The 15000-nt window shown below is 37.9% G+C and overlaps 1 protein-coding gene across 5 annotated transcripts in view; it reads left to right on the top strand.

Annotated features, from left to right (window-relative positions):
* The window catches only part of LOC111326739 (octopamine receptor beta-2R), a 19841-nt gene extending 5008 nt beyond the window's left edge, over positions 1 to 14833 (top strand). The window contains exons 2-6 of one of the 5 annotated variants that reach the window (XM_022930812.2): positions 590 to 666; positions 3488 to 3570; positions 4051 to 4129; positions 7111 to 7212; positions 12479 to 14833. In XM_022930812.2, the coding sequence (XP_022786547.2) occupies positions 12493 to 13449 (957 nt within the window). In that variant the 5' untranslated portion in view covers positions 590 to 666; positions 3488 to 3570; positions 4051 to 4129; positions 7111 to 7212; positions 12479 to 12492 and the 3' untranslated portion in view covers positions 13450 to 14833. Of the gene's footprint in view, positions 1 to 589; positions 667 to 3368; positions 3571 to 4050; positions 4130 to 7110; positions 7213 to 12478 lie in introns of those variants that run through there. The other 4 variants (XM_088734560.1, XM_088734565.1, XM_088734568.1 and 1 more) reach the window with 4 other exon arrangements.
* The last annotated feature ends 167 nt before the right edge of the window (positions 14834 to 15000 follow it).

Genomic DNA, 15000 nt, shown 5'->3' on the forward strand with positions numbered 1-15000 from the left:
TATATGTTAGATTAATAAAACTTACTCATTCCTTGTGTGTCTGTTGTGTTTTTTGGCGATTTTGGTCATTTTGGGCTTGCTTTGCCATCACTGTTTTTTTCCTGATAACAGCAAAGGCGGCCCAGGCTCTGTCACAGGCTCTGTCACAGGCTCTGTCATAATGGATGTTGTTGTTGCTGTTTTGCTAAACTTTGGCCACAGTTGACAATAGCCATTTAACAAAATATTACCTCCACGTGTGGGTTGGTATTTATTTCTGACTAATCATTCATATCGTGGGGCTACCTGTTTGGGCCTAATTTTGCTAGTGTCCTGGCTGACTGCGTCGTAACGGACTTTTCACTACACTGGATTTGACCGACGCGCATTCTAATGGTGTTGAAATGGCGGTCAATTTGAGATTTACGCTGGGTTGGTTGCTCGACAACCCAACTTTTGTGGGATTTGTTTTGGTGAACTTGAAGGGCAACTCTTTGGCTTTCGTGCTGCCAAGTTTCGATTCAAGGGGAAGTATTTAAGTGTGTTTTTCGAACGATTTTGGCAAGCGTGTGTGAGACAGAGCTTTCCTGCCTTCCCTTTTATTTGGTAGTGCTAGGACGTTAAGCTGAAACACAGCAAAACGGCCTCAAATCGCGACAAGAACAGCACAGACTACTCTGTATGAAGGTAAGACTTTATTTCTTTGATTATTTCACACAACTTTAAATTTACGGAGCTCAAAAGCAAGTCCAACTGAACCACTATAGAAGCTCTGTAATAATCCACTGTGAAAGAGCCTGTGACAGAGCCTGTGATAGAGCCTGTGACAGAGCCTGTGACAGAGCCTGGGCCGCCTGTGATAACAGTAATGGCTAACTGAGTTGTTATGTGAAGGTGTAGTCTGATCGTCCGGGTGAGTGTAGTCCTGAAAAGGACTGTTGTCGGTGGTAGTGACTGACGTTTCGACAACCTGTGCAGAAGTCATCATCAGAGTCAAGTGAATGATTGTTGTCAGTAGAATCATTCACTTGACTCTGATAATGACTTCCGCACAGGTTGTCGAAACGTCAGTCACTATCACCGACAACAGTCCTTCTCAGGACTACACTCACCCGTACGATCAGACGACACCTTCACATGTTACCCCCGAGTTCAAACCATTTACTGAGTTGTTATGTTATCCTTCAAACCGAGTCAGTACGTCAGACAGCCCCATACCACAGGGTACCAGACAGGGATGGTATTTTTCATGCATGTTTAATATACTGAATCAGTTCTTTAGGTCATGAAGATACGGATCGATTTTTCAATTTTTCAAGTTTAAGCGAATTTAGGAAAAAGATCTCTGACAGTGAATATCTGTCACTCAGAATATAATGAGAGGAGAAAATATAAAATACTACCAGTGTTGAATTGTCATGTTCCATCGCTTACACAGAAAATTGCAAAAATTTGTTCAGTCCCGAAAAAAAATTATCAATCCGAACATTATAATGACTCATACAAAGCTTTTTGGCCATGCAGTCAGTGTGACAAAATCGGGATGCCGTTAAAGGTCTTTACAAGTCAAAACATTGAAAGTTGTGACGTTTTCAACTGTCTACTCTCACGGGTAAGATGCTTACCGAAACTGTCACATGACCTGACCTGTCACATGACCTGGTCCAGTTACAAGTTTGACTCTTGTTTTATTTGCTGGTGCTGAATTTAGAAGGCTGATAACCTGTCCTAAATATCGGGAGTATGGGAGCCTATTCCAAGATTCCTAATTTCTACTTTTACGTCGTTTTTTAATGATTGAATTTCAATTTAATGCGTTGAACTTTCCGTTAAGCAGTGTAATTTATGTGGAAGACTTGGCGAGTTGTTCTGCGCAACTTACCATGGAAGAGCTAGAGACATAACAACTTTACGTGTAGTTAGGCTCTCACATAGAGAGTATGTTTCATTATGCTGGATTATCCGGAGTCATCACACTTACTACTAGAAACGAAACATGTAGCTTTTACGGCGCATTTTGTTGTTCTCAGTTTTTTGTTTCCTTTCAGAGCAAAAGAAACATATTTTCTCGTTTGTACTCTGGAATGCAAATTAGATTGAAGCAAAACGTAATATCACCGCTGTGAGATGTATCTTCACTTAATTCATCTCTCACTTCACGTTCGCAGCACTCGCGCGAGATTAAAGACGCGTTTCAGAACTTAGTCTAACTGGAAACTAAGTGATGCCATAAGAATGAACGAAGGCATCACAATGATAATAACATACCAACCCACTGGGCTTACTTATTATGGAAATATTCTACACCGTCAAAGCGAATTACCTTACCTTCATCTCAAACGATCTCTTTTCAAGCGAAGATTATCTTGCGTTTTTCCTTTCGATTTCATTTGAAGACACCCAGGTTTACCTGTTCGGTTTTATTTCTGCAGTTCTTGCTTGAAATTTTGCTTTCTGGTCAATTTCATTGCGTTTCACCTCCAAAAGGTGAATAATTAAATTTTTTTTTAACCGATCAAAAAGATAGAGGGCTGTTTCAAGGAAGCTTTCTTTGCTCAGTTGCGGTAGTTCTGTAGTCTGGATTTATTAACATATTGAGAGAGGACCCACTCAAAATACATTGTACTTATCACGTAGATGGAAGCAGAATATGTATTGTCATAAGCAGTGAAGCCAGTATGAAACTTTTTTTTTTTTTAAATATTTCTGAAGTACTTGTGATAGAAAAGGTGTCAGTGCAATGAGAAAGATGCCTGTCTCTGTTGCCTTGGATTTTAGATCTCAGATAATTAAAGTTCTCTTTGGTGGAAATGTTATTTAGTTGAGTTGTAGGCGCACTGTTTCAACTATAAATTATTGTAAGCCTTATTTAGGCTTCTAATCTTCCAGCCTTAAAAGTTAAGACTTGGGGATTTGCAGCTTAGCGTAGATTTATCTTTTGCAAAAATCTTTGAATAGGAAAAGCAATATTGACGGATATTCGTTAAAGAACTGTAGCCGGAATATCGAGGGCTTTTAAATTTTCCTCCCTGTAACTTAGCTCGACAGTGAATTGAAAAACCATGGCTGAATTCCATGATAGACAAAACTGTTATAGATATAAATATTTCACTGGTTTTTTTTTTCCTTTTGGTATTTGGTTTTCAATTTCAGTCGTCAGTCCAAACAATACCATCTGACAAACCTAAGCTCTGAACACTATATTTTCGCAGGTCACTAAGTGTGTACCCATAATTTTCCACTTAGGGAAATTTCCTTCCGAAAACAAAATAAAGAGATATTTTATGATTGGTTAAGACTTAATCGAAAGTAAGCATAAGATAGTTCTGTTTTGTTTTCCTTTGTGTGGGTTTTTCTCTTTTAAATTTACTTTTGCGCTACTGTGTACATTAAGCTACTCTCTCCGGTGGCGCTTATTCAAAACTCGCCCAGTGCTAAATTACTCGGCACGATTTAATTCGATGCTTTTAGTGCTTTTAACTAACCATCGAATTTTCTGTACCACCAGAAATATAAACGACGTTGTAAAGAATTAGCAACGAACGGCGAGTCATCTATCTTGGTCCTGCCGTCGAAAATATCTGCTCGAAGGTAACAGTGTTTTGTTTATGATATGAAATTGTATTTAATAGCTCGTCAGAGTTGAAGCACACGATGTAATATTTTTTCCCAAGCCTATTAATTAAACACGCAGAAAACACGAGAACCTTTCCTAGGGTTAACTGTTTTTTCTATCGGTGATTAACATCGTTGCTTTGTTGGTTTGACATGGAAAGGAGCATTAGGTTTTAAAAACAAATAAGCTTTTCTTATGATTTTTTAATCAGTTTCGTGAGTAAAGTTGAAACTTCTGATAAATAAAAAACATGAAAGAAAACAGATTTTCTCTAAAAGATCGTTATAATGGAACCTCAGTCAAAACAGGTAGTATGATGGCCAAAATTAAAATATTCTTTGCCAGTCTTATTACAATTGTTAATGGATCGTAATTGTGTCAGCATCACATCGATCTGCCAGTTAGTAATAAGCACCTGGCCGTCAAGCAACTTAGTTTTGTTATATTTACTTTAGTTTGTTCCTCATGATGATTTTTGCCTCATCAAGTCGACTTTTTTGGAAATAAAAGGAAAAAAAAAGGTGTGATTTCACGGTAAGTGTTTAGAGTATATGTCCATTGCCGCTATTACGCGTGTATTGGTACTCATGCATGTTCGAAAGCGACGTCTAACCAAAAATCGAAAAAGACGTCACTGTGTACGTGCCTCTTATGCAAAATGTATAGTTGAGGTACACGTAATAAGCTCACTCCAGGTTTTTTCATGATTTTATTCACCTTACGGACGTATTTATAGCGCGTTTTAGGGACAAAAGGGGGAAATTGCAAATGGTAAACTCTTTTTTATTGTCTTGCTTTTCACAAGCTAAAAAAATTTATCACTTCTTCCATAAGCAGTTAACGTGCACTTTCCACATCCTTCGGGGATCAGTAACTCAGGCCATGAAAAAAAATCAACAATTATTTGCTTTGTGTCATTCAAACAAGGTTTAAATCAGTCAACGTTACAGTTAACAGCAGTGTTGGCGCTAATTGTAACATATGTGATGTTCTTGTTTATCAATGTTTCTCGCCGAAAGAATGAATTATAGTATTTGGCAGAGAATTCATAATTGAAAACAATTAAATCAAAGGATTATGATGAGGGAATATTTAATTCATGAGGGACTGTCTTATGCGTGTAAGAATTTTCCGGTAGTTTTAACGAAAAAAAATAGCTATCAAGATGTTGAAAATTTATATGATAGTCTTTGAGGTGAACTGAAATTTAAATCATGACCGTTGCTAATAGCTTACGCAGACGCAAAGAATGAATGGAAGTTAAACTAGTGACACTGACGCAAACTAGAGATCACCTACGCAAACTAAAGATCACCTTGCGATAAAAAAGTGTTAAAATAGTTCCCTTTTCTTCTTTCCGGTCTCTCCACCATAACTTATGCCTACTAGGGCATCTGTGGTTTGATTTTACAAAATTTTCAGCCAGACGCGACTTCTGTAAACTTGGATGAAAATAATCTCCCACTGATGATAAGGATCTGTTTTTCTTTCCTCTACCTATAAAATTTTCTAAACGAGGCAATAAAATTGATAATACGATAGTGAAGAAAACTCATTACCACCTACAACAAGATGATTTAATTTTATCCACTGTATTGATGATGTAAATTGGCAAAGCCCACGTTTCGAGCGTTAGCCCTTCGTTAGAAACTCTTGGCCAATTAACCTAATTAACTCAGTTGATTAAACCGAATAATGTTGAACTACCCCGAATCAACGCAGCACCACAGTATCTTCTAGAAACTAACCCCCTTCATACATTACACAGATTGAATCATCTATTTCTCTCACCAGAATCGGTTGCTTTGTTTCCCTTCAAAAAGTTTTACATGTGGTGTATTCATGACAAATCGTGTACTTGACTGTGTATTTTAATTGATAGTAAACTACAAGTATAGTAATTAAATGAAGCGAGGCATGAAAAGAAAAAGGGGAAAAAATCGGGCTCGACGGTTTCGCGAATCAGTGCCCCCCTTGGTAACTTCTGTTGCCAAACATTGCAACATGTTAGGGGCATATGAAAATTTAATGGTTCTCACACCATATTTCAATAACGCAGCAGCAAAAAGTATAAACAAAGCCGTTGAATTTTGGACTAAACAATACCCCAATAATAGTAATGACCAAAACTCTGTCCATATTAGCTACCAACCTTGAACCACAAACTGAGTTCATGAATGTTTTCTTGACTAACAGGTAACAGTCATTCTTCATTACAATTTCTTCAAGTAAATAGACTGTTTTTGTTATATGTACAATAAGGTGACATTTTAAAGAGTTTTTTTTCTTGTTACGCAGGTAGGTGGCAGAAAGCAAAATGTGTTAAATGTGAATAATTAAAGACTCTGTTTTATAGCACCTCCACGCACTGCTTGGTTTAGATACACCTACGTTGCTATGAGTAGTTCAAATTTTAGTTCATAAAATCTACTTCAATTATTTCTCTATATTGCATGACATTTTTTTCGAAATTGTTTACTACTAACTCGAAACTGAACCTAACTGTGGCACTTTTTCGCCGTTACCATCTCACTAATATCCTGTAAGTGATTATCCTCTAATTTTTCCCAAAGCAGGACTAAGTGCAGATAAGTGTAGCTGTCGCAGAGGCCAAAGGCTATTAACATCTTCAGCTCCTTTTAAAAGCCGGAAAATTGCAAAGTTACTAAAAAAGTTCATAGCTATCTATATATTTATTTTTATTATTTTTTTTTTTTCTTACAGTAAGGCAGTTAAAATACCGCAATTAGAAAACAGATAATTTGTTTTTGGCAAACCAACGTGTCCCTTTCAGTGTGGATTGATGTTCGTTGCATGCTAATTAAAGTACGTTTAACTAAAAATATTCGGTTATAACGTCAAACAAAGACTTGCAGCGCAAGAGTTTAGAGTTTTTCATTGTTTTACTTTGAACTCAGAACTAAGGCGATAAGTTTCCATGCCCACTAATAGTAAGGGCTTTTATGAAATCAACTTTTAATTATATTCTTTTTACGGGCAGAGGATTCCATTGGTTTTCTTTTTATTGATAAATCTCTATTTTAATTCTAGCTTTACAAAAAAATCCACATCCGAAAACTCTTCGTCTTCCGCCTAAATATTACCTGCAGGGGATGATTACTAGATTAATGAAATACGGAGTCTAGCTTGTTTGTTATCAACAAGTTCGGTTCTTTGTTTACACCAATGCCACGGGGCCTACCTTATTAAACTGCAATATCTCCTTCTCAGTGTAATTTCCGGAAGAGGGCATTTATGAACTTAAACATTAATGAAGTTCGAAGGATCTTCTAGACGCCCGTAGAACTTTTAAATATTACTCACAATTGTTTCTTGCTTGCGGTGGATTTCTGTCAATCATTTCTTATGAATTTTCAATTGGCTTGAGATGAACGTTTGCTTTGAAGGTGGCAATTATTAGCTTTGATTGACAGCGATTTATTAAAATGCAAAAAAAGATGCTATAACTTGTTACTGCTTAGTGTCAACGTTTGATTATTTCTGCCATGTAACAGACACCAAGCTCTGAGTGAGCTAGACACGAAGCCACAGATTACCCATCAATAGTACAAGCGACGCGAATCGCCCTCAAAGTGCAGTGATTTCACATTAGCCTGGTGAGTGTGTGTAGTTTTTGTTCTCGTGTGTAGCGTCAGTGTTCTAGAGAAGAAGCTGCTCGCGTACGTTATGTGATTGCTTGTGATAGAGCAAACACTTAAAGATTTACTTTTATGAAAGCAAAACGCCACGGAAGGAATGCGATCATAAACCATTAACCTGCGTCGAGAAATTATCGAAGCGGTGGAAAGGCTTTTCTTAGACGAATCCCTTAGACGAAATCTTTCGCATCTTTGAAGCTTTGATACACAAGTGAATTTTTCCTCTTCTGTGAAGAGTTGAAGGTATCTTGACGAGGCATGTGGATTCGTCGACGAATCTGGAAAATGCAATGATCGTGTTTTTGCTTTCGATATTGTACTAATGTTCTCACGGTAGTGTCAATTCTTAATATAGTTCTCTTTAAGCGTAAAAAATAACGCAAGCGTGATCATTTACACCCATGCAGTTTCTCAACGATGAAGATTTTTTTTGTTTCCAAAATCTGATCGATGAATTCTTAGTATGTTATTCGAATGGCACTCAAAGTCTGGCGAGATTACAATGCATCAGCTTTAAAAAAATTAGACCTTCATGGCAAGGTTAGGCTGTATAAGTAATACGTGTAAAGAGCGGTCTTTTAACAATTTTGTTTTTTGTTAGTAAAACAATGAGGCATTCCATGGTTGTTGTGAGTGTTTGTTTGTCATTTCCATAACATTTGGCTTTGATCAGTTGATTCACAGAGGAAATTCACAATCGGTGAAAACTTTGCTTGGGCAACTTCTGTTAGCCTTTTATTCTTGTGGACTGTTAAACTAAATATACTTTTAGAGAAGGAGCGGTAATGGAAATGGAGACTAACTATTACTTCCTTTAGCACAAGGGCACGCTCTTCCAGGCTCACCGGGAAAACACCAACTGCTCGTCAAATTCTCGCATTCATTCCCCAAAAGGCAAGCTTTCTCTTTTAGTTTATAACATGCGAAAAACACGATGATTCTGGATCGATTCGTATTTGATGATGAGACAGACATGAAGCTTAATTTTAACGAACGAAAGTGACCATAGAAACAGTGACTTTACGCCTGAGTTCACGAAAACGGTGATATTAGGCATTTTTTTTTTTACCGCCATAACGAGGTTTCTCGACATAGTGTCAAAGAAGCAGAATCATAGGTGAGCGTGAATAAAAGTAGTGTGAAAATATTTCTTCGCGTAACTCAACGAACAAATACGGTTGGATTTTAGTGGGAATTCAGTACTTTATGGTGATATATGAGCGGAGGATGTGCAATTTTCTTATTGGATTTTTAGAGTTGCCCAAAAACCAATATATGCATGCGAGCACTTAGATTTAGGACCGTGTAAGGAGGATATTTATCGAGATCGTAGGCAATCAAATAGTAGACGGTTTTTCCGGCCATTTTTTTATTTTCCTTTTTTATTTCTCCATGAATATAAATCTAAATTGACGGTTTGTTCCTTTCAAGTGCAATGATGTCAATTGGAAACAACGCTAAATCATCGGCAAACAGAAATGTTAATGAGATATAGTGACTAAACATAAAAACGTGAGGTCGTTTAAAAAAAAAAGGAAAAAAAACCTGAAGCAAAACTAAAATTAAGGGAATTTCCTTCAACGAGTTCTAGTCTTTTTTTTTAGAGAGAATTTTTTTGTCAGTCCGCACTAGCTTCGAACCTAATTAATATCAGGACACACTACATATAAACATCCCGGTGCAAAAACAAGACGACAGCAACCGAATTATTCAAGAAAAACTTAAAGTCATGGGTCTCTCGATGTTTTCGTTTTGATATTTTTTGCTACTCACCATTTTGTAATATTTGCAAGAATCGTTAGACTTTCATTTTCCCTGTCCGATTACGTATAATTGAGACCGTGATTCAAAATATCAATAAGCCGGCTGTCAAACCCGATTCCAAAGCAAAACTTATTGTAATATTTGTCATAATTTCACTTTAGAGAAAGGAAACGACAGATATATATCTCAAGGGAATGAACTTTGAACTTAAACTAAGCCCAAGCAGATATGAATCTCAAAATTGCAAACATCGAATGACACTGTATTTCAGCAAGTAAATAAAACTCAACGCCGCGAAAGAAATTGTAGGCAGGCTCGAAAATTAAAGGAAAAATTTATTATAAGACGACAACTCAGTTTTTGCTTCCTCTGAATTTTGTTAAATTTCCACTTTCTTTGGACAATTTGTACATACAACGTGTGTGGCAAGTTATAAAGTTGCTTCATGGTCATCCGCTCGATGTAGTTCCTCCCCTTCGAAACGTGTAGGATATGTTTTGATTTCTTCAAGCACGTGTTAGTCTTTGAACCCAATGAAGATCTAATCTTCAAATGCATGATTTTTCAATATGGATAATGAAATTTCTTTTTCAATGTTTTGTCATGTTTGAGACATTTGGCGCAACCCACACCCTTTCCTTGAAAATATAATGAAAACCGAATATTTGCCTACCAATGTCCAGCCTTTCGTGCTTATGCGATATGAACTATGATTAACCACATGGAAGTATCATACGCCGGTTGGTGGTAGGTAGACTTATTGTGGATGATATCAAAACACCAACTGATCCAACAGACGACGGTCTCGCCAAAAAAATATTAATTTTACTATACTTTCCAAAGTAGACTAAATAAAACTTGCAAATTATCATCTTCTATAGAACAAAGACTGAATGTATAATTAATGTATGGGGTTATATGGTACTCTTGCCAAATCGACTTGAATGTGTTACCTGTTTGATTTTGAATTGCTCGACACCAGGTTTATTATGGGTTGTAAAAGTCACTTGTCAGATGTGCCGCCATTTATGTTAAAATTAACAATTGGTTCATGCTTTAGCGTGCACTATCGAGTTATGGAGCACGCGGGAAGTTTGGAGAGCACGAAAGAAGCGTAAGAGTTGCCCGAGGCGATAGCCGAGGGAAACTCTAGCTTCTTGAGTGCTCTCCAAACTTCCCACGTGCTCCATAACTCGATAGTGCACAGCTAAAAGCATGAACCAATTGTTTTAGAACATAGCCGGTGGAATTGTGCATCAAATCCGACGCGAAAAACGGACAACAATATCAGTTGAAGCGAATCGTGACGGCGCTGTTTCCGAGTCTCCTTTTCCTTTGTTTTTCTTTCTTTCTGCCTCATTTAAGAGTTCTAGCCCAAGGGAAAAGGTCGAAACATTGTCTTTGTTTTCGGACTAGTAGGCCGAGTTTCTGTTTGTATCCATTATTGTCGCGAAATATATTATTTTTCCCCGCGCTAACAATGGCCGCTCGCGCCAAAAAAAAAGTTCTGGCGAAGTCGGATTTGCTGACGCTATCAGCGTGCACTATCGGGATTTTGAGCACGCTCACGTATAATGAATTTAATTGCGCGACTCTGCTAGCTATGTTCTAATGAAAGTTTTCGAACTTGCATGCTAATTATTAATTAGAGCGCCTCAATCCGTGCGAAACAAAACAAGGATTAAGGAGAAAATGCATTTCAATAAAGCAGCTGAGATCTTCTAATGGCGTCCGACATTCTTAAAAAACATTGGCTAAGTGTTTTGTTTGTTGATTTGGTCGGTACCTGTTCCCCGCAAATGGCCTGGGTCCAATATTCATGTTTGATTGGTTTTCTCTGGTCCGTGACATGTACTCGTATTGTATGATTGTAAAAGATGCACGTCAGTATAATTTCTTTGATTACTTTCTAAATAATTCGAGAAGGGAATTACGAGATGTACAAACAGGGGTTTGTCAGCATTTATCACTTTCTAAACGAAATTTTAACTCTAACGCGTAATTATAATCGTTCAATGAGTACATTCTGGTTGTCATCATGCTAAAATAAGTTTTTGTGAAAGATGTTTAAAATCTCAGCAGTTGTACCGTATTGAGATTGATATTTTTTGTTCATTTTCACTTCAGAACACTCTAGGCTTGTGTTATTGTAATCTTATTGCACTAAGGTTTTCATTTTCCGTAAAATTAGTATAGTAATCGCATGGGGCCGAGTAAAATTAAGGATTAATATCACGCGTGTTTTCGGAAGTTGCTGAAATTGCCCGAGTCGACCAAAACGGGACGCCATTGTTACAAAACAAACAGAAATCTCTTTACCTTGGCAGCCGTTGCTAAGCGATTTTCAGCCTATCATTTTCAAGTAATTTTGTCCGGGGCAATTACAAAAATTAAGAAAAAATGCCCTCTGTCTTGACCAATCACAATTCAGTAATTTTGTCCCTTATATGATAAAGCAAAGTTATTAGGTGTGAAAACTAATTACTCTTTCTACTGTCAACAATGCTCTCATTGGCTATCTGATAAATAGGACATGTTCAGTTTCGGATGATCCATTAAGTTTCACCAAGTATTGAGGATATTTGACCCACTAGAAATATTTCCCATCAATTATGACCTTCAAAAAATTGTACGCGCACAGAATCTCCACAAAAAGCGGCGGAGTTTTAACTGATTAAGTCGGCAGCCCTTGCATTTCATCCTCCTACCAGGTGAGCTTTGTTAGGGTTGCTATTTGAAACTATTGGTGTTTAACGATCGCCTGAGCCAACAAGCACGATGCACTTGCCCCAAAAGATGTGGCTATTCCTTTTGAGATTGTCAGTTGGTGGGTCGTTTGCAGCCGCACATGAATTTCCATCTATTTATTAATGTGATGTGCCTATCCTCTGAACAAATCGGCTAGAGTAGGAATCCCGTACGTATCTTATAGTTACAGTAAATTAAAGGGCATCAAGCAAATATGCTAAATAATGTTGACGAAGGTCGATCCGATGACATGCACCGCTGGCAGATCTACGCTGCCGTTACTTTGATGTATAATTCTTGTAAGTTCGATTGTATTTTTGTCATCTGTTTCAGAGTTTCTCTTGCTATTTCAAATCAGCAATCTGCCCTTAACTCGCAGCAACTTCCGTGCCTCTAAGATACTGGATGGGTGCAGCTTTTAACTAAGCTAAAATTTCTTTTTGCTTTTTTCAGGCTTAACGCCGATAAGTAACTATTTACATTATGATCGTAATTATCAATTTTTTACCCCATTCACTGGGAAGCTGATTCATTCCTAATTTTTTTTGTAAATGTAATCAATTGTCAATTCCTTTCCCCCCCCCGATCGATTTTAGAACTGAATTCAGAACATCTCCCCAGAACATTGTTAAACAAACAGTTAGTGACAATTTATTCAGATGCATTTACATACAAAGAACGCCATGGTGACACGTTTTTATCTTTTGATTAGGTGAGAAGATAGAAATGGCAAACACGACTACGAACTACACCTCACATCTCAACACCACACAGCCCATGTCAGGAGGGGGTGGGGGCGGGGGAGGATTTGGCGTCCCCTCAAAGGAGTCAGTCATCTTGGCCTGCTTCTTTTACACCGTTATCGCCCTCGTTGCCGTGTTTGGCAACCTAATGGTTGTAACAGCTTTCTTCATCAACGACAAACTCCGTACTGTCACAAATTACTTTGTGTTGGGCTTAGCAGTTGCAGACATTTTCGTGGGTGCGCTTTCAGTTCCCTTGTGGATGTACATTTTAAACTACTACGCCGACTTACGGCCGATGGATTTGAGGTTTAGAAACTTGAACGAACTCTATATAGCGCTAGATAACTTCGCAGGGATATCCTCTATTCTGCATCTCATGGCTATTTCGATGGAGCGATATTTTTGTGTTGGTTGGGCCGTGAAACACCGCAACACCAAAAAGTACGTCTACTACATTGCCTTGTTTCTGGTCTGGTTCATTTCAGCCTTGGCAGCTTCCATCAAACACACGATCCCTAGCATCAAAAAAGAAGACCGTGTTCTTTTAACCTTTGTCGTCTTCTTTCTGCTACCGCTGACGGTCATCATTGTGTCGTATGCAGCCATTTGGAAAATTGCCATGACCAGGATGAACAACAACCCAAGTAAGCGCTCCCTTAAGAGGGAGATTCGCACCGCCACAACCATTGCCTTTGTCATTGGGTTCTTTCTGATTGCTTGGACTCCATTTTTCATCACACTTATAGTAGTAGTGTACTGCCCCATAACCACGTGTCCCTATAGTTGGTCTGCGACGATCTTTTACAAATTTCTTCATTATTCCAATTCCTCAATCAATCCCATTGTGTATGGCGTCAGAATACCTGAGTTTCGTAAGACTTTCAAGTTCATTCTGCGACGAATCTATGGACCCATTTTAGCACCATGTAGAAATTAACTTAATGTTAGTTTTTTGAAAGTCCTAAATCGCTTTCATGAGCTTAACACAGCAGTTATTCAACACCTAGAACTATAACCATTTACTCAAACATCAGAGCCACTTTCACTTGTTAACCCTTTTCTATGAAGCCACGCATACATCCTTTAAATTTGCACGACTACTGCTGTTATTTGTTTCTTGTTGAAATTAAGAGACAACATTATGTAACTGTGTACATAGCAAGGGTGTTTGATGTGACACCTATTGCAGCCTAAAACACCCACAATGATTCCCGATTTCCATTGCAGTGAACCGTTTATATAATAACAAATCCCAAAAATCCAGCATTCTGCTCCAAGAGCAACACTGAATAAGTGTCTATTTTTTAAGATCAAAACTTGCTCAAGAAATCAAAAGTTTGCATTCAAAACACACCTCAGGCCAGATCTTGCTGTTTGGCTGGAAAATGCCTTCTCACTTTATCCGCTAGCCCTTGTTCCTCCGTTTGACGAAAGCTAGTGTCGCAAACACAACCTTTGCCTCCTTTATGACCGAAAAGAATTCTGGGAAATTCCACCACAACTCGAGAAGGGAACACATCACATTTCCATTTTGACAAATTATTAGAATCGTGTCGGGCCACCCAGTCCTACCAGCGAAATATCACATCCACCGAGACTTTTGCCACTCAAAACTGGCCCAAAAAGCCTCAGTAGGTCCTAGTAGCCATCCACAGATGGGCCAGAGAGACAACTTCACTTGTGAGCTCGCCAAACTTGCATGAAAGCATTTTGGCGCTCCAGTCTACATGAAACCACCTCTCACCTCCGTTTTCTTTTAGAGGCTTGCCATTCCAGCTTAATGATTAGAGGCTTGACACTCCAGCTTAATGATGCTGTCCTGAGGGCTTCTGTAGAGGGAAAATGGCTCCAACATTTATAAACGCGAGAAAATGAATTGATTTGAACGCATCCAAACACGAGCGGTTGATCTAGGTCACGTGACCCCAAAGTCTGAGCCCATGGTGTCACAAAACTGCAAATATTGTAAGGGATACTTCATATAAAGACAAACAAAGTGAGCTTAAGTTTTGTATGGCCAAATTATAAGGTTTTGTCTGCTGGGAAAGGGTTAACGGCTTTGTTTACTGTATGATTGATGTAAAAAAAAAAACTGCATAAGGACTAATGCAAGTTTCATCGTTAGCATTTGTTTTCACTTTATTCCCCTTGATAAGTATTTCGTCCCAGCTTGGGTAACTTTTAGATTCAACTTTAGCTTCAATTTCAGGTTCAATTTTAGATTCACATATGCTTCATTTCGAAGTTAAATAATAAGAATGCTATATACGCCTGTAAATAGATAATATTAGCTCTCAATAAAAATTGACTTCTCTTTGAAATATAGATTAAAAGCTAATTGACAGGAATAAAATATTGATAATATTTTACAGCAAGAGATATTTTCACATCGACAACCTTTTATTCAATCCTTATTTTTAATAATGATCACCATGACGTTTCCCGCTTTACCGGTGGCAATAGACGAGGTAGTAAAACTAGGGATAAA

Source organism: Stylophora pistillata, chromosome 1 (genome assembly GCF_964205215.1).
Source record: "Stylophora pistillata chromosome 1, jaStyPist1.2, whole genome shotgun sequence".
Lineage (NCBI taxonomy): Eukaryota > Metazoa > Cnidaria > Anthozoa > Scleractinia > Pocilloporidae > Stylophora > Stylophora pistillata.